The sequence below is a fragment of the Centropristis striata genome, chromosome 7, assembly GCF_030273125.1.
Source record: "Centropristis striata isolate RG_2023a ecotype Rhode Island chromosome 7, C.striata_1.0, whole genome shotgun sequence".
NCBI lineage: Eukaryota > Metazoa > Chordata > Actinopteri > Perciformes > Serranidae > Centropristis > Centropristis striata.
The window spans coordinates 3,451,872-3,477,772 of NC_081523.1; the positions used below are offsets into that span (position 1 = coordinate 3,451,872).

At 32.7% G+C, this 25,901-nt stretch overlaps 1 protein-coding gene across 1 annotated transcript in view; it reads right to left on the minus strand.

Moving 5' to 3' along the window:
- The window catches only part of fbp2 (fructose-1,6-bisphosphatase 2), a 32,801-nt gene that overhangs the window by 900 nt on the left and 6,000 nt on the right, over window positions 1–25,901 (minus strand). The window contains exons 3-6 of the mRNA XM_059338010.1: window positions 25,282–25,374; window positions 21,159–21,299; window positions 18,676–18,813; window positions 1,987–2,106 (exon numbers count right to left, since the gene is read on the minus strand). Of these exons, the coding sequence (XP_059193993.1) occupies window positions 1,987–2,106; window positions 18,676–18,813; window positions 21,159–21,299; window positions 25,282–25,374 (492 nt within the window). The remainder of the gene's footprint in view (window positions 1–1,986; window positions 2,107–18,675; window positions 18,814–21,158; window positions 21,300–25,281; window positions 25,375–25,901) is intronic.

Here is a 25,901-nt window from a genome sequence, read left to right on the forward strand (position 1 = left end):
TGTGTCCTTTTTAGGTCTTTTTGTGTCTTTTTTGATCATTTTTACATCTATTTTTGGTCATTTTGTGTCTTTTTTTTAGCAACTATTTTTCAAGAAAGCGACTGGAGACAAATCCAGCGACTTTTTCTGGTGTTATTGGAGACTCGTTCTTACTCTTCTTAACGAACAGTCCTCCTGCAGCAGTCTCTCCCAGCTGCAGAGCCGGAGGGGATGTTAACCCCTTGGCGTCCAGTCTGCAAATTGCTAATAGGCTAGCAGTTAGCTCTGTAGCAGTACAGTGTGTATGTGCTAACAGGCTAACAGTTAGCTCTGTAGCAGTACAGTGTGTATGTGCTAACAGGCTAACAGTTAGCTCTGTAGCAGTACAGTGTGTATGTGCTGCTGCTGCAGGAGGTTTTTTTGTTTTTATTTGTATACATGCATATTTTATTTTGTGCGGGCAGTACATTTTACATTTTATTTAATTTATTTTTATCCTATTTTTATTTATTTTATCTTATTGCATTTTACTGTTCTATTGTTTACTACATCTCTTTGTATTTTGTTATCTGTTTATTGTTTGTGCAGCACTTTGGAAACCTTGTGTTTGCTAAAATTGTGCTATAATATAAATTAAGTGGATTGGATTTGATTGAAAAAGTTAATTTAATAAGTCAAGTTAATGGTCACCTGTTGTTATTAAAATCTGAATCTTATTTCAGTGTGTTGATGTGTAATTTGAGCAGATAAATAATAAAATATTGTTTGATATCTAAATAAAGTCAGCGTGTTGGGGATAAATGGGTCACAGAGTCAAACAGCATGACAGAAAATAGGTGAGAGGTTCTTGTTGTTAATCTTTATGACGAGTCGACTGACTCTGATCTTTTTTTATCACACGAAGAGAAAAACACCTCCAGACTCAAGTTACAGCTGCCAGACTTTAGAGTTCAGCTTGGTGTTGAGGCTGTGAGTGTCAGTTAAATACATAAATCCATAAAGAACCAGTGCATTGTGCTGTGTTTGGGCTTGAAGTTCCTATTATCTCAAGTCAAAAGCAGATATTTTTTTATTATTGTGCTGCAACACAAATAAAAGGCTACAAAACAGAGTCTTGTAGCTCTGAGTGACTGGTTCATTCATTTAGGCCGACCAGATGGGTCATTGGTTCCAAACCACTGGAACCACGTTATTGTTGCGTGCTGGCAAAGGTTTTTAATTTTGGTGCAAAAGTTCTGGGGTTTGTGTAGAGCAGGGGTCTCAAACTCAAATGACCTGGGGGCCGCTGGAGGCAGTATCAAAATGACCAAAAAAAGACACAAAATTACTAAAAAAATAAAAAGACACAAAATGAAAGAAAAAAAACTAAATTGCTTAAAAAAAACACACACAAAATGACCAAAAAAGACACTAAATTACAAAAAAAGACACAAAATTGTTTAAAAAATACACAAAATGACACAAAGAGACAAAATGACAGAAAAAAACCTAAATTACTTTAAAAAGAAACAAAATTACCCAAAATACACAAAATTACCAAAAAAGACACAAAATTATTCAAAGAAGACACAAAAAATGGTTGTTCATTTTGTCTCTTTCGATCATTTTGTGTCTTTTTGGGGTCATTTTGTGTTGTTTTATTTTTGTAATTTTGTGTCTTTTTTTGGTCATTTTGATACTGCCTCTAGCAGCCCCCAGGTAATTTGAGTGTGAGACCCCTGAACTAGAGTAAATTAGGTAAATCTGAATTAAAAGTCTAGTTCTAGCCTAGCCTCTATCTGTGACCTCTGCACTGTTTATCCCCAAGTGAATATTTTATCATAGTGAGATCATAAAAATACTTAAAGATGCAATCAGCTGCTGAAAAATGTAGTTTCTGTGTGAGTTTTTTTTAAGAGGCTGAAAATGTCTTTAAGTAGTTTGTGATCCTGTGGTTATTGAAGCCAGTCCATAATGTTCTGTGTTGATCTGTGCAGTGGCTGGTGGGGGTCGGAGGTCGGAGGTCACCTTTCCCTTGGGGCTCTTCTCGTTGGCGGGGTACATGAAGATCCCTCCGTAGGCGATGGTGCGGTGGACGTCTGACACCATGGAGCCCACGTAGCGACCTCCGTACGGAGCGCTGCCGTCCTGCACAAACAAAGGGACTGTTACCATAGTAACGGTATGCAGTGGAGAATATTTTCATCTAAGCAAGGAAATTCAATGTGCTTCACACAAAAACAATGAAGAAATAAAAAATAAAAATATGGAACCATACACAATTTTAGCAATAATAAAAGTAAAAAATATATATATACACAAAATAAATAAAATAAAAAAGACACAAAATGACCAAAAAAGATCCAAAATTATTTTAAAAAGACACAAAATTACCAAAAAAGTAATTAAAGGGACCTTCCACACACAACACAGTAAAGTGCCATTCATATAAAACTCACATTAAACTTTCATATCAAGGTGGGGGCCACAAAATATCATCATGAGGGCCACAATTGGCCCGCGGGCCACCAGTTTGAGACCCATGATGTAAAGTGAAGGCTGATTATACTGCTCTCGATGATGCAGCATGCTAATCCCCTTTTATGCTTTTATTTTGTAATCAATATTGCTTAGCTAATTTCTTTCATTTTTTTCAGCTTATAAAGAACTGAATTATTTGCTTCTCTTTTTGAGTTTTTCTTTTCCAGTTTTGTGAAGTGATTTCTACACATTTTGTGACTTTTAGCAAACATTTAACCTTATAAAATCCCACTTTCTATTAGTTTTTAAAAGATACAGTAGGACATGAAATTGAGTTTTATTTATGAAAGAAAACTTGTTTTGCATTGATAGACTCTCAGAGTAATTGATGCAGCTGCTTTAACATGTATTGTATTTCCCCGTACAGTTATAATACAGTATAATAACAGAAGGGTAAAATATTAATCAGTGATTTCAAAGCTGCAGTGGCAGCAGAAGAGAAACAGTCAACAACAGACGGTCAGAGTCCGTCTGCAGCTGCTGCAACATACATTCATCCTGCCGCGTTGCACAAACCCACAAAACAAGTTTTATTTGTGGAGCGTTCATGATCTAGAAAGCTTATTTAACTTATTTCACCGTGTTTCATTCACTGATCGCACACTTTAAAGCTCAATGCACCAAAGTCGACTCTTAAAAACCCTCTGGAGTCCTCCAAGGCTCCGCAGCAAAACTTCTTCATGACGTCAAAACATAAAAACGTTCAGCAGCATGTTTCCTGCTGGCAGCTGAACTCTAAAGTTTTGGCTTTTCCACAAGTTTCCATGTCACATTTAGTGTGTCAACTCTTTTTCAGCAAAGGTTAAAAATCACCTCGACCAAGTGTTATTTTCCCTTTTTTTTTAATGTGTTTTATGTGTTTTTTGAAATTTTTTTGTGTTTTTTTTGTCATTTTTTAAGTGTGTTTTCAGTGGGGTTTTTTTTGTCTTTTTATGTGTCTTTTTTGTTTTTTAAAAATGTGTTTTTGTGTCTTTTTTTGTCATTTTTTTGTGTGATTTTATGTGTGTTTTCGGTGTGTTTTTTTGTCTTTTTGTGTCTTTTTTGTTAAAAAAAAATTGTTTTTGTGTGTTTTTAGTTTTTATGCATGCTTCATGTGTTTTTGTGTGTTTTTTGTCATTTTTTTGTGTGGTTTTATTTGTGTTTTTGGTATGGGTTTTTTTTTGTCTTTTTATGTGTTTTTTTTGTTTAAAGAAATGTGTGTTTGTTTTTATGTGTGTGTAATGTGTTTTTGTGTGTTTTATTTTAGTTTTTTGTCATTTTTTGTGTGGTTTTGGGTGGTTTCGGTGTCATTTTGTCGTGTTTTTGTGTGTTTTTTGTTTTTATGCGTGTTTAATGTGTGTTTTTTGTTTTTATGCGTGTTTAATGTGTGTTTTTGTGTTTTTTGTTTTTATGCGTGTTTAATGTGGGTTTTTGTGGGGTTTTTTGTCTTGTGTGTTTTTGTGTTTTTTGTCATTTTTTGTGTGGTTTTATGTGTGTTTTTGGTGTCATTTTGTCGTGTCTTTGTTTAAAAATATGTGTTTTTTGTTTTTATGCGTGTTTAATGTGTGTTTTTGTGTGTTTTTTTGTCTTTTTTGTGGTTTTATGTGTGTTTTCGGTGTGTTTTTTTTGTCTTTTTATGTGTCTTTTTTGTTTTAAAAAATTTGTTTTTGTGTGTTTTTTGTTTTTATGCGTGTATAATGTGTTTTTATGTGTTTTTTTTGTCATTTTTTGTGTGATTTTATGTGCGTTTTCGGTGTGGTTTTTTTGGTCTTTTTATGTGTCTTTTTTTGTTTTAAAAAATGTGTTTTTGTGTGTTTGATTTTATGCGTGTTTAATGTGTTTTTGTGTGTGTTTTTTGTCATTTTTTGTGTGGTTTTGTGTGTTTTCAGTTTCATTTTGTCGTGTCTTTGTTTAAAAAAATGTGTTTTTGTGTGTGTTTTTTTTTGTCTTGTGTGTTTTTGTGTTTTTTGTGATTTTTTGTGTGGTTTTGTGTGTTTTCGGTGTCATTTTGTCGTGTCTTTGTTTAAGAAAATGTGTTTTTGTGTGTTTTGTTTTTATGCGTGTATAATGTGTTTTTATGTGTGTTTTTTTGTCATTTTTTGAGTGGTTTTATGTGTTTTGTGGGGTTTTTTTGTCGTGTCTTTTTTGTTTAAAAAAATGTGTTTTAGTGTGTTTTTATGCCTGTTTAATGTGTTTGTGTGTTTTTTTTGTGTTGTCATTTTTGTGTTGTCATTTTTTGTGTGTTTTCTGTGTCATTTTGTCGTGTCTTTGTTTAAAAAGTGTTTTTGTGTGTTTTTTGTTTTTATGTGTGTTTAATGTGTGTTTTTTTGTGTTTTTTGTCATTTTTTGTGTGGTTTTATGTGTGTTTTCAGTGTCATTTTGTCGTGTCTTTGTTTAAAAAGATGTGTTTTTGTGTGTTTTTGTGTGTTTTTGTGTGTTTTTGTGTGCTTTTTGTTTTTATGCGTGTTTAATGTGTTTTTATGTGTGTTTTTTTGTCATTTTTTGAGTGGTTTTATGTGTGTTTTCAGTGTGGGTTTTTTGTCTTTTTATGTGTCTTTTTTGTTTAAAAAAATGTGTTTTAGTGTGTTTTTATGCGTGTTTAATGTGTTTTTGTGTGGGTTTTTTTGTGTTATTTTTTGGTCATTTTTGTGTGTTTTCTGTGTCATTTTGTCGTGTCTTTGTTTAAAAAAATGTGTTTTTGTGTGTTTTTTGTTTTTATGCGTGTTTAATGTGTGTTTTTGTGTGTTTTTTGTCATTTTTTGTGTGGTTTTATGTGTGTTTTCGGTGTCATTTTGTCGTGTCTTTGTTTAAAAAGATGTGTTTTTGTGTGTTTTTATGCGTGTTTAATGTGGGTTTTTTTGTCTTTTTTTGTGGTTTTATATGGGTTTTCTGTGTTGTTGTTTTTTGTCTTGTGTCTTTTTTGTTTAAAAAAATGTGTTTTGTGTGTTTTTTGTCTCTTTTTTTGTGTTCAAAATGTTGATCCAGTAAGTCAAACTGAAAAAATGATCAGGTCATATAGGTGAGGTTGTGCTGGAAAAAAAACCCCACGAGTGTTTTATACAGACAGAATGAAAAGGAGTCAAAAAAACCCCAAAGGGTTAAAAGAAGAAGTTAAAACAGGGACACTTGTTGAGTGTGTTTGCCCTGCAGGGAGCTTCATGTTCAGACTGGAACAACGTGATGCAGAGTCATGTGCTGCTGACTCACTTCCCAGTGCAGGGAGTGGTGTTTAGGTGTGTGTGTGTGTGTTTGTGTGTTTGTGTGAGTATTTCCCAAAAACAGACCCTCCCTCCCCCGCTACACAACTCTCAGAAAACTCACAACCAGCTGGCAACGGATGAGAGAGAGCTTAATAATAAAATAAGGAAGAGAAAATAAAAGAGTAGACGGAGTAGTAGCAGATTGTGGGAAAGTTTCATATGGAAATAATATAAAAAATACTACACATTTCCCTAAAGTCTATTAGTGCTGACAGAGATTTATTTTTTTTAGTGTGTCACTGTAAAACGACTATCTAGAGTTAAAATGTCCAAATTTAACACATTGTAGAGTAACACTTTATATTAAGGTCCTTGTAATAACCATTAATTAACAAGTAATAAGGCTTATTAATGCATATTAACATTATTGTGTGTTTATAAGCTTATATAAGTGTTAATAATGGCATTACAAACACCCATGACCCACCCATTATGTCTTTGCCATGCCTTTATTAATCTTATTTTGTTTGCTTATTGATATTAAAATATACTTTATTGCTCATTTATTATAAGTTAGTCTGTTTTCTAGTCTGGATGGCGTCAACAAGTCTGGATTATTTGGAGCTTTTGGAGACTCCACAGGGTTAAACCTTTTTAAACTACATTTAAACTTCCCTGTTCTGGAAGTTGCAATCTCATTCAACCTTGTGAGAAGATTTTTTTTGCTATTTCAACACGCTGACTAACACTGTGGTGGTTTATTGCTAAATTGTGCTGCATCAGAAAGTGTAACATGACGATGAGTGTTTAAACAGTGGTGTTGTAGCAACTGTGGCTCAATGTTTGAGTATTTCCACTAGAGCTGCAACTAACGATAATCTGTCCATTAATTAAACGATTAATCAATTAGTTGTTTGGTCAATAAAATGTTAAAAAGAAAATAAAAATTTCAATCAGTGCTTCTTAAACCACAAGTTTAATAAATATCGTCCTCAAATATCTTGTTTTGTCCACAAATCAAAGAGATATTCAGTTTATTGTCATAAAGGAATAAAGAAACCAGAAATATTCACATTGAAGAAGCTGAAATCAGAGAATTTGGACTTATTGTCTTTAAAAAAAACTGCTCAAACCAATTATTATTTATTTATTTATTTATTATTATTATTATTATTATCATTATTAATTATTGTTTGATGACTTGAATAATTGTTGCAGCTCTATTATAAACTATAAATATGTTTTAGGTTTTATGAGCATATTGCTACACTTGTTGCTTACAGTGGAAAATATATAATTTATGATTAAATAACAGGGAGGCTACAGTGAGAGAAAAGCCGCTTTTACTGTATTTTGAGGTATTTTACTTTGTAGCAATCTACTCTGCAGTTTGAATAAACATTTAAGCAACATGCTGAGTTTTAGGTTTTTAATTAAAATCCATTTTTTTTGGCTAGATTCATTGATAGTTGTTTTTATTTTTTTCTAATGTTTTTTATTTTTATTTCAACACATACAAGTAGGGCTACAACTAACAATTGTTTTCATGATCGATTAATCTGTCGATTATTTAAACGATTAATCGATTAGTTGTTTGGTCAATAAAATGTATAAAAATATCAATCAGTGCTTCCCAAACCACAAGATGACGTCCTCAAATCTCTTGTTTTGTCCACAAATCAAAGAGATATTCAGTTTATTGTCATAAAGGAATAAAGAAACCAGAAATATTCACATTGAAGAAGCTGAAATCAGAGAATTTGGACTTATTGTCTTTAAAAAAAATAAAATAATAATTTAATAATCGATTATTGTTTGATTAATCGAATAGTTGTTGCAGCTCTAATGTAAATATTATCAGAAACTGTGATTTTTACTGAATAGTCCCTTTATTTTTAGGGTTCTTGTGTCCTTGTGATATTATGGTAAATCACCTTAAATTTGACATGAAATTGACATGAAAAAAGTGTTTTCTACAGTTTAAAAGTTTTGTACTATTCCTTGATTGACGGTAATTCAATTTGTACTTATTGTCTTTAAAAAAAACTGCTCAAACCAATTATTGGATGATCAAAATAGTTGACGATTAATTTAATAATCGATTATTGTTCGATTAATTGTTGCAGCTCTAATTTTCACGCCTAAAAATACAACAATTTCTCCCAAAATGTACTTTTGCAAAGTGTAAAAGGGTCTGAAACAACCTGCAATGGGTTTATATGTGATATTTTGAACATAATTATAGCAGAAAACAAGTATTTGCTAAGTAAAGAAATAGAAGAGTGACACTTTCTGTATGTGGTTTAATCTGAGTTTCTCTGCATTTCTATATTAATACATGAGTCAAGATGTGTGCATGGGGCTTATTTGTCTTTTTTTCCTGAGACGTTGGTGCTTTAATGTGACATCTATTGGCTCTGAATGTCTTTATAAGGAAGCTTTTAATCTTTAGGGACTCTAAATTGACACAAAACATTTAGTAGGAAAGTTTTGCATTGAAACGGCATGAAAAGTTACTTATAAATGCATTTTGTTCTTGTTTCATAATGCACTTTGAGCTGCACTTTATGTGTTAAAGCTTCTATATAAATAATGCTAATGTTTGCATGCTATGTTCAACATTAAATGAACATCTTTAATTCTGTAAAAAGGTGATGCAGGTTCGCATCTTTCAACAAGACATAAAGGTAAAAACAAGCCAATATAAAAAGACATTTTTTTTAAAAGGATTTCAACGAGTTAAATAAAATAAAATTACAGTTATAATGCAGTGCAAGAATGAATAAATTCTTTAAAATCTCTGTTTTATTCTGTCTGGTGGCACTGAAGGTGATGAGCAGGAACTGCAGGTGTGTTTTTGGATCTCACTTAGAAAAATCACAAGCTGAGCTCTGAAATAATAATTCACTGAATAATAATCAGTGAGCCAAAGACTCAATAACCATCTGACAGGAAAACAGAAAATTCTTAAGCCCTTGTTTTAACCCTCTGGAGTCCATCTATTTATTGAAAATACACGTTTTATTTACAGTAATAACTTTATTTATATCTGATATGTAGACAAGCTGAGAAAGCCAGTTAAAGTTCAATCATAGGAGCTTTCACAGTGTGACATTTATGTTTCTAGACCATTTTTAAAATGTGAATTTTCTTTCTACAATGAAAACTATTACTATTTTTAATTTACATGCAAATAGACTGTTTTGACACAAAATCACCAAAAAGACACAAAATTACTAAAAAAGACACAAAATTATTTTAAAAAAGACACAAAATGACACAAAAATGACACAAAATCACCAAAAAGACACAAAATTACTAAAAAAGACACAAAATTATTTTAAAAAGACACAAAATTATTTAAAAAAGACACAAAATTACTAAAAAAGACACAAAATTATTTTAAAAAGACACAAAATTATTTAAGAAAGACACAAAATCACCAAAAAGACACAAAATTACAAAAAAAAGACACAAAATTATTTTAAAAAGACACAAAATTACAGTAAGTATTTACAGTAATAACTTTATTTATATATGATATGTAGACAAGCTGAGAAAGCCAGTTAAAGTTCAATCATAGGAGCTTTCACAGTGTGACATTTATGTTTCTAGACCATTTTTAAAATGTGAATTTTCTTTCTACAATGGAAACTATTACTATTTTTAATTTACATGCAAAGAGACCGTTTTATAGTTGTCTTATTTATTATTTTTGCTGTTTTTTGAGTATAAATGGTTTTAAAAAATGGTAGATTTCCATAGAAACCTGTGTCTTTTGTTTGTATTTTGGGTTCCTGGCAGCTTTATACTTTGTTAATTAAAATAAAATGAAAAATCTGACTGATAGGCAAGTTTGTGTGGAGAAAAAGGAGCCATGCATGTGATGTAAGGACAGACTGAAAGATGCTAAACAGAGACAGAAATTAATGCAGAGGAAGTTGACAAATTTGAACGAAAACCTCCTGGACTTCAGAGGTTTAAAAAGAACAGAGTTGGAGAGTGAAATGTTGCTTCTAAAAGAACATTTAGTGACTAAACAAACGCAGCTGCGAGCGACGAACACAAACATCTGAAACATTGAGAATAAACTGAGCAGAGGAAATGTTCTACTGCTGCAAGAGATGTTTAAACATTTCTCTGTTCTGATCATTTTATTTACTTTATCTGCTCTGAGTCAGTGTTGGAATTCATTCTCCCTGAACTCCTCTAACACAGTTATGGTCCTCCACCTTTTTGAGTCGCGACCCACAGAACCACAAAATAATTTAAAAAAAGACACAAAATGACTAAAAAAAAAGAAATAAATGACCAAAAAGACACAAATTGACCACAAAATAATCAAAAAAAGACACAAAATGACTAAAAAAAGACACAAAATGACAAAAAAAAGATACAAAATGACAAAAAAAAAGAAATAAATGACCAAAAAGACACAAATTGACCACAAAATAATCAAAAAAAGACACAAAATGACTAAAAAAAAAGAAATAAATGACCAAAAAGACACAAATTGACCCCAAAAGAATAAAAAAAAGACACAAAATGACTAAAAAAAGAAATAAATTACCAAAAAGACACAAATTGACCACTCAATAATCAAAAAAGACACAAAATGACAAAAAAAAGACACAAAATGACCACAAAATAATCAAAAAAAGAGATAAATGACCAAAAAGACACAAATTGACCACAAAATAATCAAAAAAAAGACACAAAATGACTAAAAAAAGAAATAAATGACCAAAAAGACACAAATTGACCACTCAATAATCAAAAAAAGACACAAAATGACAAAAAAGACACAAAATGACCAAAAAAGGACACAAAATGACGACAAAATAATAAAAAAAAGACACAAAATGATAAAAAAAAAAGTAACAAAATGATCAAAAAAAGGTAACAAAATGACAAAAAGACACAAAATAATCAAAAAAAGACACAAAATAATAAAAAATGAAATAAATGACCAAAAAGACACAAATTGACCACTGTTCCTATAAATAAACATGTTTTTATGGTATTTTTTTTGTGGATAGTTTTATTATATTTGAATTTTACCTTCATATGTTCATATTTGCAACCTATGTTTACATTTTCAGGTACAAAACAGTTCATTGAGCATATTTGTAGTTTTTATTGTCATAAATAGGATAATTTTATTTCAGATTTCAAGATTTTTGTGTATTTTTGGGCTCAATATGTTAATAAAGTGGGTTAAAGTGAAAAAATAATAGTCAGATCATGTTGAAGATGTGCTGAGAAAATACCAAATACCAAACACGGGTCTAGTAAATATTATGTGGTATATAAAGGGCAAATAGGCCCAGACCCCAGAGGGTTAAATATAATACATTTTTGGCTGCAAATTTGTTCAACCGTCATCAGAAAGCCTCAGATTTGGACTCGAGGTGTTATTTCCTCACTGATGACTGGTCAAACTTTGTGGTGATGATTCGTGAGCGTGCTGCTGCAGGAGTGCTGAGTTTGCACATGTGCAGGTCAGAGTTTCCAGATGAGAAGCTGCAGTTTCCTGAGGAACACGATGTTCCCTGAACTACGCTGTGTCGCCATCCTGCAGCTCAGCTGACCGAGTCTCGTCCTGTCACACTCAGCACATGTCTGAGGGGCGCCGGTTACTCTTTACCCTCTACAAATATCTTGTTTTCTACTTTAAATTACCCTCTGGAGTCTCCGAAAGCCTCCGAAAAACGTCATGACGTAAAAACGAAGCAGCATGGAGCCCTAATGTCAGCTTCTGTCTAAAGTTTTGGCTTTTCCAGAAGTTTCCATGTCACATTTAGTGCATCAACTCTTTTTCAGCAATGATTAAAATCACCACGACCGAGTGTAGTAACATGATTTTACTTTTTTTGCAATTTTTTTTCTAATTTTGCAGTGTTTATTCAGCATTTTTAATGCAATTTTTTGTTTTTTTTTGTGTGATTTTTTGTTTTTTTGTGTTTTTGGTTTTTTGTTTTAAAAATGTGTTTTTATCTTTTTTTTAAATTATTTTTCAGGGGTTTTTTTGTATTATTTTTTGTGTTTTTATGTGTGTGTTCTGGGTGTTTTTTTGTAATTTTTTGGTGTGTTTTTGTGTATTTTTTGTGGGGGTTTTTTTGTGTTTAAGAATGTAGCTCCAGTATGTCAAAATGACAAAATAATAATGAGGTGAGGTTGAAAAAAAATGAATTAAAAATGATGCAGCATCGAGCCCTAATGTCAGCTTCTGTCTAAAGTTTTGGCTTTTTTAGAAGTTTCCATGTCACATTTAGTGCATCAGCTCTTTTTCAGCAATGGTAAAAAATCACCACGACCGAGTGCAACATGATTTTACTTTTTTTGCATTTTTTTTTCTAATTTTGCAGTGTTTATTCAGCATTTTTGTAATGCAATTTTTTGTGTTTTCTGTTTTTTTTGTGTGATTTTTTGTTTTTTGTGTTTTTGATTTTTTGTTTTAAAAATGTGTTTTTCTTTGTTTTTTTTTTATTTTTTCAGGGGTTTTTTGTATTGTTATTTTTTGTGTTTTTATGTGTGTGTTCTGGGTGTTTTTTTTTATAATTTTTTGGTGTGTTTTTGTGTATTTTTTGTGGGGGTTTTTTGTGTTTAAGAATGTTGCTCCAGTATGTCAAAATGACAAAATAATAATGAGGTGAGGTTGAAAAAAAATGAATTAAAAATGATGCAGCATCGAGCCCTAATGTCAGCTTCTGTCTAAAGTTTTGGCTTTTTTAGAAGTTTCCATGTCACATTTAGTGCATCAACTCTTTTTCAGCAATGGTAAAAAATCACCACGACCGAGTGCAACATGATTTTACTTTTTTTGCATTTTTTTTTCTAATTTTGCAGTGTTTATTCAGCATTTTTGTAATGCAATTTTTTGTGTTTTCTGTTTTTTTTGTGTGATTTTTTGTTTTTTGTGTTTTTGATTTTTTGTTTTAAAAATGTGTTTTTCTTTGTTTTTTTTTTATTTTTTCAGGGGTTTTTTGTATTGTTATTTTTTGTGTTTTTATGTGTGTGTTCTGGGTGTTTTTTTTTATAATTTTTTGGTGTGTTTTTGTGTATTTTTTGTGGGGGTTTTTTGTGTTTAAGAATGTTGCTCCAGTATGTCAAAATGACAAAATAATAATGAGGTGAGGTTGAAAAAAAATGAATTAAAAATGATGCAGCATCGAGCCCTAATGTCAGCTTCTGTCTAAAGTTTTGGCTTTTTTAGAAGTTTCCATGTCACATTTAGTGCATCAACTCTTTTTCAGCAATGCTAAAAAATCACCACGATCAAGTGTAGTAACATGATTTTACTTTTTTTGCAATTTTTTTTCTAATTTTGCAGTGTTTATTCAGCATTTTTGTAATGCAATTTTTTGTTTTTTTGTGTGTGATTTTTTGTTTTTTTGTGTTTTTTGTTTTTTGTTTTAAAAATGTGTTTTTATCTTTTTTTAAATTATTTTTCAGGGGGTTTTTTGTATCATTTTTTGTGTTTTTATGTGTGTGTTCTGGGTGTTTTTTTGTAATTTTTGGGTGTGTTTTTGTGTATTTTTTGTGTTGGTTTTTTTGTGTTTAAGAATGTAGCTCCAGTATGTCAAAATGACAAAATAATAATGAGGTGAGGTTGAAAAAAAATGAATTAAAAATGAAGCAGCATCGAGCCCTAATGTCAGCTTCTTTCTAAAGTTTTGGCTTTTTTAGAAGTTTCCATGTCACATTTAATGCATCAACTCTTTTTCAGCAATGATTAAAATCACCACGACCAAGTGTAGTAACATGATTTTACTTTTTTTGCAATTTTTTTCCTAATTTTGCAGTGTTTATTCAGCATTTTGAATGCAATTTTTTGTGTTTTCTGTTTTTTTGTGTGATTTTTTGTTTTTTTGTTTTAAAAATGTGTTTTTCTTTTTTTTAAATTATTTTTCAGGGTTTTTTTGTATTTTTATGTGTGTGTGTTCTGGGTGTTTTTTTGTAATTTTTTGGTGTGTTTTTGTGTATTTTTTGTGTGGGTTTTTTGTTTTTTTGTGTTTTTTGTTTTAAAAATGTGTTTTTATCTTTTTATTTATTATTATTTTTCAGGGGGTTTTTGTATTATTTTTTGTGTTTTTATGTGTGTGTGTTCTGGGTGTTTTTTTGTAATTTTTTGGTGTTTTTGTGGGGTTTTTTGTATTTTTTGTGTTGGTTTTTTTGTGTTTAAGAATATAGCTCCAGTATGTCAAAATGACAAAATAATAATGAGGCGAGGTTGAGCTGAAAAAGATGATACCAGCATGAATTAAACTTTCCAGAAATTGTTCCTCGTAGCCTCTCCCCTATCAAAACTATCTACCATTTTACTTGAATGTTAAATACTGATAATTAGTTATTTATCTCGCTGTCATTTAGTCTATTAATGCTGCATAAACCACAACAGCAAACAAGATTTTAATTTGTTTAAAAGGCAAATTATTTTGCATCACCATTAACTTTCATAATAAAGTGAAAGAAGGTGAATTAATTTTTAGCAACAAAAAAAGAAAATGGACTAAAAACAATTTCCTGGAGGAAGTAGTTAAAGTAAAGTCATTTTATACTTATAAATAAGTAAATATCATAAATATTGTACCTTTTACTCCACTATATCGACTTGACGGCTTTAGTTACTTAACATATTAAAAGTTTTGCATACAAAATCTAGTTTAAAGTTTAGAAAATACAGCTGGAGAATAAAAAAATCCACTTTTTACATTAATGCATACACTTTTGCTCCACTATATATTTCATAACTTAAGTTACTTTGCATATTCACAATATTAATACAACATATAGATCCATGAATAACTTATGCTGTATTATTATAGGTCATGTTGGAAGCTAAAAATAATTGAAATAAACTCAACTTTTACCAGCTGCAACTGTAAAGAGGTAGTCACATGATAATGCATCATTAATTATAACCCAAAAATATATAATGAGCCATTCTGCATAATGAGTACTTTTACTTTAGCTACTTCAGTACATATGTGCTACAACTACAAGAACTTGAACTGGTTGGGAGTATTTTTACACTGTAGTGATGCTGTTTTTACTTAACTCTATGGAGTCTTGGGCTTTTTTTTTTCATTTTTGAATCCTTTTCTTGTCTTTTTTTGGTAATTTTGTGTCTTTTTTTGGTCATTTGTGTCTTTTTGTGTCTTTTTTTTGTCATTTTGTGTCTTTTTGTGTCTTTTTTTGTCATTTTGTGTGTTTTTTGTCATTTTGTGTCTTTTTTTGGTCATTTTGTGTCTTTTTTTGTCATTTTGTCTTTTTTTTGGTCATTTTGTGTCTTTTTTTGTCATTTTGTGTCTTTTTTGGTCATTTTGTGTCTTTTTTTGTCATTTTGTCTTTTTTTTGGTCATTTTGTGTCTTTTTTTGTCATTTTGTGGGGGTTTTTTGGTCATTTTGTGTCTTTTTTTGTCATTTTATGTCTTTTTTTTTGGTCATTTTGTGTCTTTTTTTGTCATTTTGTGTCTTTTTTTTGGTCATTTGTGTCTTTTTTGGTCATTTTGTGTCTTTTTTAGTCCTTTAGTCCAACATAAAATGTGATTTTGAATCTTTTTTTAACTTTCAAAACACTATCATGCTCAATAAAGAATTTTAAATATTGCAAATGTGACCAAAGGTGTCAAATCTACCATATAAGAGGGTTCCATCCAGTTCTATCATTTGATACTAAATCTATTTGAGCTTGTCTCCAGTTTTACTTGGTATATCATCATCAAACTGAAACTGGCCTCATGGAGTTTACAGCCAGAACTTTAGAGGTAAATTTACAGTAGGGCTCCACGCTGCTTTGTTTTCTAGTCTGATGGAGGCAACAAGTCTGGATTATTTGGAGCTTTTGGAGACTCCACAGGGTTAAAGGAAAAGACCTGAATAATTCTTCCACCACTGAAAAGCAGTTTCCTCTTGAGGTTTCACATTAATTTAGATTATTTCTGCTCTTGAGAAACATTTTAAGATCTCAAATCTGCTGATACACTTTGGAAAAAAAAAAAAACTCTTTGTGTGAAGCCGACCGAATGTCCTCATGTGAAGTCATTCTAGCAGAGAAAATGCTTCCTCAGGATTCACATGATGAGTGTGAGGGGCCTCAGGATGGAGCGTGTGTGTGTGTGTGTGTGTGTGTGTGTGTGTGTGTGTCAGCAAAAAATTTTCTCTGTTGTGCAGCTTCAGTTTGTTAGAGGAAACCACCAACACAAAGTAGAGGTGATCAATCTTAATTTAGATTTTTTTACTGGTTTTTAAGTCTCTTAATGGTCTTAGTCCAGCCTATTTATCTGATTGACTTTTATCCTCTGAACCCTTGAGGACCCTCAGGTCTTCTGACCTTTTAATAAAACTAAAAGTTAGAACTAAAACCCCACGGTGAGGCGTCGTTTTCTCTCTGTGGTCCATGTTGGTGGAAGACCTGAAGACCTGAGGCCCTCAGAGACGCTTCAGATCTTTAAGAGCAATCGATTTTAAGATTTTTTTACTGGTTTTAAGTCTCTTAATGGTCTTAGTCCAGCCTATTTATCTGATTAACTTTGATCCTGTGAACCCTGGAGGACCCTCAGGTCTTCTGACCTTTTAATAAGACTAAAAGTAAGACAAAAACAATAACAAAATAATAACAAAAACCCCACGGTGAGGAGTCGTTTTCTCTCTGTGGTCCACGTTGGTGGAAGACCTGAAGACCTGAGGCCACCAGAGACGCTTCATAGTTTTATTAGCAATCGATTTTAAGATTATTTTACTGGTTTTTAAGTATCTTAATGGTCTTAGTCCAGCCTATTTATCTGATTAACTTTTATCCTCTGAACCTTTGAGGACCCTCAGGTCTTCTGGCCTTTAATAAGACTAAAAGTAAGACAAAAACAATAACAAAACTAGGACTGCGCGCAGTACTGAACGGGCCCTCGCAGTACACGCGTGTCGGGGCATGCTGCCGTCGGGGTGTGTGCGTTACAGGGGCCAGTCTATACCACCCCTATGAATTTCATTGCCTTAAGTCTTATGGTCTGGGCACAGTGGCACTTATTAAATTAAACTGCCGCCAGAGCGCCACCTAGGGGCCGATCAATAAAACCTTCAAAGGTTATCCTCAGGAGAGCATTGACAATAAGTATACCAAGTTTGGTGTTAATCCAACCAACCGATTTGGAGATATAAAATACTTCAATTTAAAGAGCGCCACCTAGTGGTAATCGGCCAAAATTTTGCAGCGAGCCTCAGGGGCTCATGGGGAAGTAGCAACCTGAGTCTCATGTCATTCAGACACACCAATGTGGAGATATGCAACACTTTGTGTTTTGTCTTGATAGTAGCGCCACCTGCAGGAAGTTGTTATTTAATAACTTGAGTATTCTTTGGGTAATCAAAATTCTTTTAATAACTTTTTGTCATGAGGGTCCGTAGATGCTGTGTGCAAAGTTTGGTGCAAAACGATGAAATTGCCTAGGAGGAGTTCGAAAAAGTAGGTTTGCGACTTTTTGCGAATTTGCGAAAAAAAACTCTAGGCGAAAATGGGAGTGGCTTATATCACGAGATTCAGCACAACTCAGTGAACGCGTGGATATAAGTTTTTTGAATGTGCGATAAAGTATGTGGGAGTTATTAGCCTAAACGCGCTTTCCTTTATTACAGCGCCACCTAGTGGTGGAAATTCAGGATGACAATAGATTATAAAATTTTTCACCATGTGTGACTTATATTTAAAGTTTCATGACTTTTGGGGTATGTTCAGGCAGTGAAAAATGCGATCATTTGGGAAGAAGAAAAATAAAAAAAAAAATAAAAATAAATAATCATTCGAAATACAATAGGGACCTCGCAGGTCGTTGCCTGCTCGGGCCCTAATAATAACAAAAACCCCATGGTGAGGTGTCATTTTCTCTCTGTGGTCCACGTTGGTGGAAGACCTGAAGACCTGAGGCCCTCAGATAATTTGGCTTTTACTTGAACCATTTTTAGTTGGGGTGCACCGATTGCAAGTTTCTGGCCGATCACCGATTTTTAAAAAGCCTGACCTGCCGATTCTGATTTTGGCCGATACTGATTTTTTTTTTATAACTCACAGCTAAACCTTCAATGTTTGAATCTTATTTTATTGAAAAACAATAACACAGCAGTATTTATCTTTAACAAATAAAGGAAATCACAATGCCCGAGGTAGTTAATAAAATATTGAACTTAAAATAAATACTTTCAGACCTTTGCGGAGGTAGATAAGATCGGTTTGACGTAAAAGAATCGTCCGATCGTGGATCCCGCAAAATTAAGGAAATCCAATTCACTTTATTTATATTATAGCACAATTTTAGCAACAGAACAGTTAAATGCAATAAAATAAATTAAAAATAGGATAAAAATAAAATGTAAAATGTACTGCCCGCACAAAATAAAATATGCATGTATACAAATAAAAACAGATCGATCAGTGCACCCCTAATTTTTAGAGATTTTTCTAACATCTTTTATTTATTTATTTGCTACTGTTTATTAGTATATATATATATATATATATATATATATATATATATATATATATATATATATATATATATATATATATATATATATATATTATCATGCTCTACTTAACTATTTTATTGTTTTTATGTTTTTTTATCTGGCTTCTTTTTTTACTTTTTTATTGGTATTATTTACTTTTATTTATTTATTTATTTATTTTTTACCTTACTTTAATATTCATTTATTTTATCTAATTAAATTCTAAGCTGCCTCCAGTGTTTCCTCAGTTTGTGATTTGTTTTTAATGGGATGGAGGGTGTTTGCTTTTTTTATGTTTTGTTATTATTATTATTATTATTATTATTATTACTACTACTTTCTCCTTTTTTACGTAAAGCACTTTGTGTTGCATCTCTCTTGTATGAAAAGTGAAAAGACAAAGTCTGATTATTTGATTGAATCTCAAACTAAAGCTCAAATGATTGTGGTGTGACGTTGTTTCTCTGTACGTTGTTTGTTGTTGTTGTTGTCTCACCTCGGGGTACTTCTTGTGTTTGAGGTACTCGTTGATGGAGGGGTGGAAGTACTTGGCGTAGCCCTCGTTCAGGCTGTAGATCTTCCCCTTCGGCTTGATCTGAACGTTCCTCTCGATCAGGATGAACTCACCGATGGCCTGAAGAACAACAGCGACAGACCGAAGTTATTTTCATCAAGGAGATCATTGAAATTTCATTCACTATAATTAGACTTGTTTCAATGCAAATGTGACTCAAACACACATTCAAAAGCTGCCAAATCATACAAAACTACCCTGCAAAAAAGGTGTTTAGTCCAAAAACCAGATAAAAACAGTAAATCTGAGGGAAATGATCTTGTTGCATGGACAGATAATTTACCTTGACAAGATTTCTTAAATTAAGATTGTTGATGTTGAACACTTAAAATAAGAAATTAACTCTTAAAAGAAGACAAAGAAGAAAAGAAGAAGTTTTTTTTTTATCTTGGTAAGAAACAAATAATCATCAGGTCACTCTGCTCGGGCCAGTTCATCACTGTTTGCAGCTTTAATTGATCTTGTTTTAAGAGTTAATTTCTTATTTTAAGCGTTCAACATGCTTATTTCTAGATTTAATAATCTTAATTTAAGAAATCTTGTCAAGGTAAATTATCTGTCAATGCAGCAAGATCATTTCCCTCAGATTTACTGTTTTATCTGGTTTTTAGACCTTTGTTGTATAAATCAGCACAGCAGCCGACACATTAGAGGATAAAGGACCGAAAACACACTCAATAGGTCAAACATTTTCAACTAATTCTGTCAGTTTTTTTTTTTTTTTTTTTTTTGTCCAATTTATTTATCCTGAGGTTGTAATTTTGGCGTTTTTTTTTTTTTTTTTTTTAAACATACGTTTATTGCACATTTTGTTAATTTACAAACGGTGAACAACATAGAACAAGAAGGCACATACAAGAAAAATAATAATAAACAATGATAGCAATAATGATAAAAAATAAAATTAATAAATAAATGACTGGGGAAAGGGAGAGATTTAAAAAAATTAAAAATTAAAAAATTAAATAATAATAAATTAAATTAAAAAATAAAAAAGGGGGGAGAGAAATTTATAACCACAAAATAAATAAATGAAAAATAAGTAAATAAATACATACTAAATAATTTTGGCTTTCTGTTATATTGTTTCTGCTTTGTCAGTTCAAAGCACTTTATAATAACAGTAATAATGGTAATAAAAATAACTAATACCAATAATATTCTATTAAAATGCTTTTTTGCAAAATCCTTATCTGCTAATTTTACTTTGTTACACTACAAGATAAATAAAATGTTCTAAACAACTTAAACTCGCTCCATAATAATAATAAACCTGTTGAGAGAGTCCAGTCCTTAAAAAAATGCATAAAAAACAGTCTGCAAATTATGTGTTCTGAATCAAAGCGTAACAATATAATCTGAATGACATTATTTAAAAGCTTCAGGTGTGCAGGTACAACATTATTCTCTTCTGGTTGGTGAATTGCATGATGAAAACAACTTATCCAACAACAACAACAACAACAACAAGATTACTTACAAACACTTTTTATCCTATAATAACTAAAGCTGCTTTTACAAAGGGTAATACTCAGTGATCGGTTGTTGCCTCTGAGCCAAAAACAGTAAATCTGAAGCTGGAACAAGATGCAGGAATTGATATAGATAAGTTGTTATAGGGGGTTGGAAGGTGATAAAAGGCTTAAAATTATGATTAAATTATCATTAAAAACAAAAACTGTAACCGAAACTAAAAAGGGAAAGAACCTCCAATACACTGAAAAAAAAGAAAAGTTGGGTGAACTCAAAATTTCAAGGCAACAAACTTCGATAACATTTTATAACATTTTATAACATATTCGATAACATAACATAGCGGCTAATAGCCGCTAACGGCTAATAGCCCCACTACCGCGGACAGCGGAGCCGCCGAGAGGCCCGCATCAGCTTGATTATTGCCCATAAAATCAGTGGATGTGTGTGGCTGAATGACATGAGGGGGAATAAAGCGTGAAAATAAATAATCTTGCAGAAAGCGAGAACTGGAGGAGCAAAGCAGCAGCAACACTCTCTCACAGACACACACACAACAAACATCCATCTCTGTTGCTCTACTACGTCATCTGGTATAACTGATCTGATTGGCTAAGAGCTACCTACAGACGCTTTGATAGACATTCTAAGCGTCCAATAAACGGCTCCGGAGGATCGTAAACCACACCTCCTCTACGGAGAAATGCATTGCTCGTTGCCAGACTAGACCTCATTTGAGAATAGTCTGGTGTTAACCAGGCTAGTGTTTGCATTGACTTTGTATGTAATCTTGTCGCGCGAAATATTCGCTACGCGTCCGGTCTGAACACACGAAGAGGGCAATAGAAACATATAACAATAAACCGTGACAGCAAGAGAGCCAAAGAGAGAGATAATAAACGTGTTAATAATAGTGAGAGTGAGGTGCTCACAGGGTCCAACATGAAGAAGTGGAGGCCGGCTCCGGTGCTGAGGGCCACCAGGGTGGCGCTGCCGTACAGGGCGTAGCCGGCACACACGATGTTGTTTCCCTGCTGCAGAGCGTCCTGGTCAGTGGGCTCGCCCTCCGATACCTGGGCACAGTGGCGGAAGAAGTATTCAGATCCCGTACTTAAGTAAAAGTACTAATACAACACTATGAAATTACTCCACGACAAGTAAAAGTCCTGCATTCAAAACTTACTTAAGTAAAAGTACAAAAGTATCAGCATCAAAATGTACTTAACCCTCCCGTCGTCCTTCCGGGTCAAACCCAATCTGTTCTGACTATTCCTTCTTTCCTCCCTCCTCCTGCCTTCCTCTCTTCTTTCCTCCTTCCTTCTTTCCTCCCTCCTCTATCCTCCTTCCTTATTTCCTTCCCTCGCCCCTCCTTTCTTTCTTTCCTTCCTTTCCTCCCTCCTTCCCTTCTTTTCTTTCCTCCTTCCGCTATCTCCTTTCCTTTCTCTCTTCTTTCCTTCCTCCTGATTTCCTCTCCTTTCCTCCTTCCTTCCTTCCTTCCTTCTTTCATCCCTCCTGCCTCCATCCCTTCCTCTATCCTCCTTCCTTCTTCCCTTCCCTCGCCCCCCTTTCCTTCCCTCCTTTCTTTCCTTCCTCCTTCCTTTCTGCCCTCTTTCCTTCCTTCCTCCTTCCTTTCTGCCCTCTTTCCTTCCTGCCTCCCTCCTTTTCTCCCTCCTTCTTTATTTTTTCCTTCCTTTCTTCTCCTCCTCCCCTTACTTTCCTCCATCCTCCTTCCTTTCTCTCTCCTTTCCATTCTTTCTCCCTTTCCTCCTCTCTTCTTTCCTTACTCCATCCTTCTTTCTTTCCTTCCTTCTTTCCTCCATCCTTTTTTACTTCCCTTTGCGTCCTTCCCTCTTCTTCCTTCCTCGACCCGAGGACAACAGGAGGGTTAAAGTATCAAAAGTAAAAGTTCTCGTTATGCAGAATGGACCCACTCAGATTGTTTTATATATTCTAAATATATTATTACATTATGTGTATTGATGATTTTATGTAAGCAGGGTTTTAATTTTGTAAAGATATGGCTCATTTAAGTGCTTAATATACTGTTGTAAGATTTGATTAAATAAAAAAAAGTCTAATCACCTTAAATTGATCATATGTTTTATGTTGAATCTTGACCTGAAAAGTAACTAAAGCTGTCAGCTAAATGTAGCGGAGTAAAAAGTACAATATTTGCCTCAAAATGTAGTGGAGTAGAAGTATATATTTAGAGAAAATAGAAACACTCAAGTAAAGTACAAGTACCCGGAGCCACATGAGGCTCTTCAGGTCCTTTGCAGTGGCTCCCTGTTTCTGTGACGACAAAATTATACCAAATTAAGGTTATTTCTTCAAATTTTAATGTATATTTATCATTGGCGTAGGCCCAAAGCAACCTGGTCTCACAGAAATCCGTGAAATAGCCACGGATTTCGCTTAACTCAAAATCCGTGGAATAGCCACGGATTCGCTCAAATTTCCGTGAAACTGACATGGATTTCGCTACAATGCAAGTTAAAGACAGTCATATCCCGTGGCTATTGGTTTGTTCCAAGTCACGTGACTTTCAAGGTCCCAGCAGTCAGAACAAAAAACATGGCGGACTGTTCTCTCATTTTTAGGGAAAAATTTATATTTTGACTTTGTTTCTGCATAAAAATGGATTTTGATCACATTTCTAGCGAGAAATATATGTTTTATTTTCTAAATATTCACTCAGTGAATGTACATAATCACTTTGTGGTGAAGATCTCGCCAGAAAAATATGACTGTCATTAACTTGCATTGTAGCGAAATCCGTGTCAGTTTCACGGAAATTTGAGTGATTCCGTGGCTATTTCACGGATTTCTGTGAGACCAGGTTGGCCCAAAGCCAGTGGCGGTTCTAGACCAATCTCAAGGAGGGGCCAGTGTTTAATCAGAGGCACATTAGAAAACGGCAAAGATGATATTAAAGCATTCAAAAGCTTTTATTTTAGCTTATTTTAAAATCTCATTTTGGTATATTTGGAAGATACAAAAACATTGATTGAAACAATGAGAATTACTAACAATAACAATTATTTTTGTACGACAATGACATTTCTCATTTTTGTGCACAATTAACTTTTTTTATTTTAAAAGTGCAGTACAGTGAGAATTATCTTTTTTTTTTTTTTTAAATATACACAATGTTTTATTGCACAATTAAACTATTCATTAACTATTATACAATGCAGACATTCTGGGTTCCTCTTGTGTACAATGAGATAATGTTTGAACAAAAACTAGGTAAGAATTGTTCAGTCGTTCATTAATTAAACTAAATTTATCATTTTATTATTAATTTGACACAGGGGTGCTAAAATGTGCTCTAAATTTTTACCAACTTTGTCTAGTTCTGAGTTGCTGCATTCTGACAAAATCATATTAAGAAATGCTCATTATGACCTATTAGTGATGCTGTGAGGCTAATTCTTCTTAAATTTAAGGCAGAAAATAAGGTTTTTGGCTCCGTTCCGACAATTTTTCTCTTCTTTTTTTTGCCAGCAGTGCTCTTTTGTTAGTAAAGGTTGCCTCTGCCCTTATATAGGTAATTTCATATCTCAGTATCAATATATATCACAACATAGCATGGTTTCAGATAATTCAGTAAATAAATAGTCTATGAAATAACCACATGGTAAAACCTGTTTCTGCATACTCCAGGTTAGCAAAACTGCACCTACATGGTTTACTCCAGCTTTGCTCTCATGTGCAAAAATCAGAACATAAAGCAAAATTCAGTGGTTTTGCGACATTCCAATAGAAACAATATATAAAAATAAATATATACGATAGACTGTTTTATGCTGCTTTGACAATATATATTTTCATATCGCCAGCCCTCAACAGTTGCAGACTAAAACAAAAATTTGATAGCCCTGATATTATTTTAAAGCGAAGTGTATCTATGTTGTATTTCACGCTATTTATACTTATTTATATTCATTCCAAATGTTTGTAATTTGTTAATTTCCTGCATGGTTTCTCCACTTGCTAGGCCACTAAAGCAGTCTGTGAACCCTGCAAATTATTAACCCTTCAAAGCCAAGTGTATCATATTTGATACATACGTTTTTGAGACCTCTACATCATCAGTGTGATTTTTTTCCCCTGAAAAACCTGATGAATACATGAATTGATGTTTAAAAAAACTGAGCAACAAATTTCACAAAAATACCAGATGTAACAAAAATGATTTGCTGGTTCCACTGGTGGATCTGTCATTGCTGCGTGAAAACTTCATATCAGCAGATGTATGATGTTGTTTTACATGGAAAAAAATATTTTGTATGTTTGAGGAAAATGTTAAAAGGAAAGTCAAAGTTTTATTTGGTTAAAAATATTAGGTTTTATATGATTATGTTAGTTCAAGAAAAGCAAATTGTGAGCAACAAATTGCACAAAAAGACCTGATGTATCAAATATGATCCAAATTAAATTCATATATGAAAATTGATATTGAATTAAAAAAAATGTTAGCCGGTTCAACAAACACTACAGTTTTGAAAATTTAGGATTTTCTGGCAATTATTTCACGGTTCAGGCTTTATAGGGTTAAAAGACTCCATCTTTATCTAGTATAGAGATATAAAACCTGGATTAGCTGGACAGCAGCGCCCCCTTGTGTCTGCAGAGTGTTACTGCATATATAACATAATAAAACTATTCTGACACTTGCATTCTCAGGTTTATGCCATAATCCTTTATGTAATTCAAAACTTGACAAAAAAAGCTGAACTATATGTATTTGATGCTTGTTTTTAATCTTAATGTATTCAGTTGTTCTTAATGAAGAAAGTAATCATAGTCAGTTTATAAAACAGCATTAAAATAGGAACAAATGTGCTGCAGGGATCTTGTGAACTTTTCTAGTAGAATACACACTTTATCTGATCGTTTATTATTTCTGGAATGAGCCTCATGCACTTTAACCCTGAGCTGCATCATGTTTTAACTTTTTACTGAACAGCAGTAAAGATGAACACTTTGTGATATCAGAATATGACTTTTTAGTGGCTGCATGGTTTATTGTTTGTTTATTCACACACTCACCCGTTTGTAGATGGCAAATATGGTGCCGATGGAAGCCAAGCAGTCGATGTTGCTGGAGCCGTCCAGAGGGTCGAAACACACCACGTACTTCCCCTGTCACGACAAAAATATTAGTTACAATACACATTTTTTAAAAATCACAATATGTAATAGAAATCTGAGTTATTTCGTGGAGGCAGACCATGCAAACATCTTCTGGAATTGCATAAAAATGAGGATATATACTGGCAAAATGTTAACCCTCTGGAGTCCACCGGAGCACGACGTCTTCATTTATTGTAATTTTTTGTTTGTTTTTGTGTTTTTATGTGTTTTTTTTGTATTGTGTGTGTGGATTTTGTTTTTTTTATGCATGTTTTTTTGTTTATTTTTTGTCTGTGTTTGTGTTTTTATGTGTTTTTTTTGTATTGTGTGTGTGGATTTTGTTTTTTTTATGCATGTTTTTTTGTTTATTTTTTGTTTGTTTTTGTGTTTTTATGTGGGTTTTTTTGTATTGTGTGTGTGTATTTTGTTTTTATGCATGTTTTTTGTTTTTTTTTGTTTGGTTTTTGTGTTTTTATGTGTTTTTTTGTATTGTGTGTGTATATTGTTTTTTATGCATGTTTTTTTTGTTTGTTTGT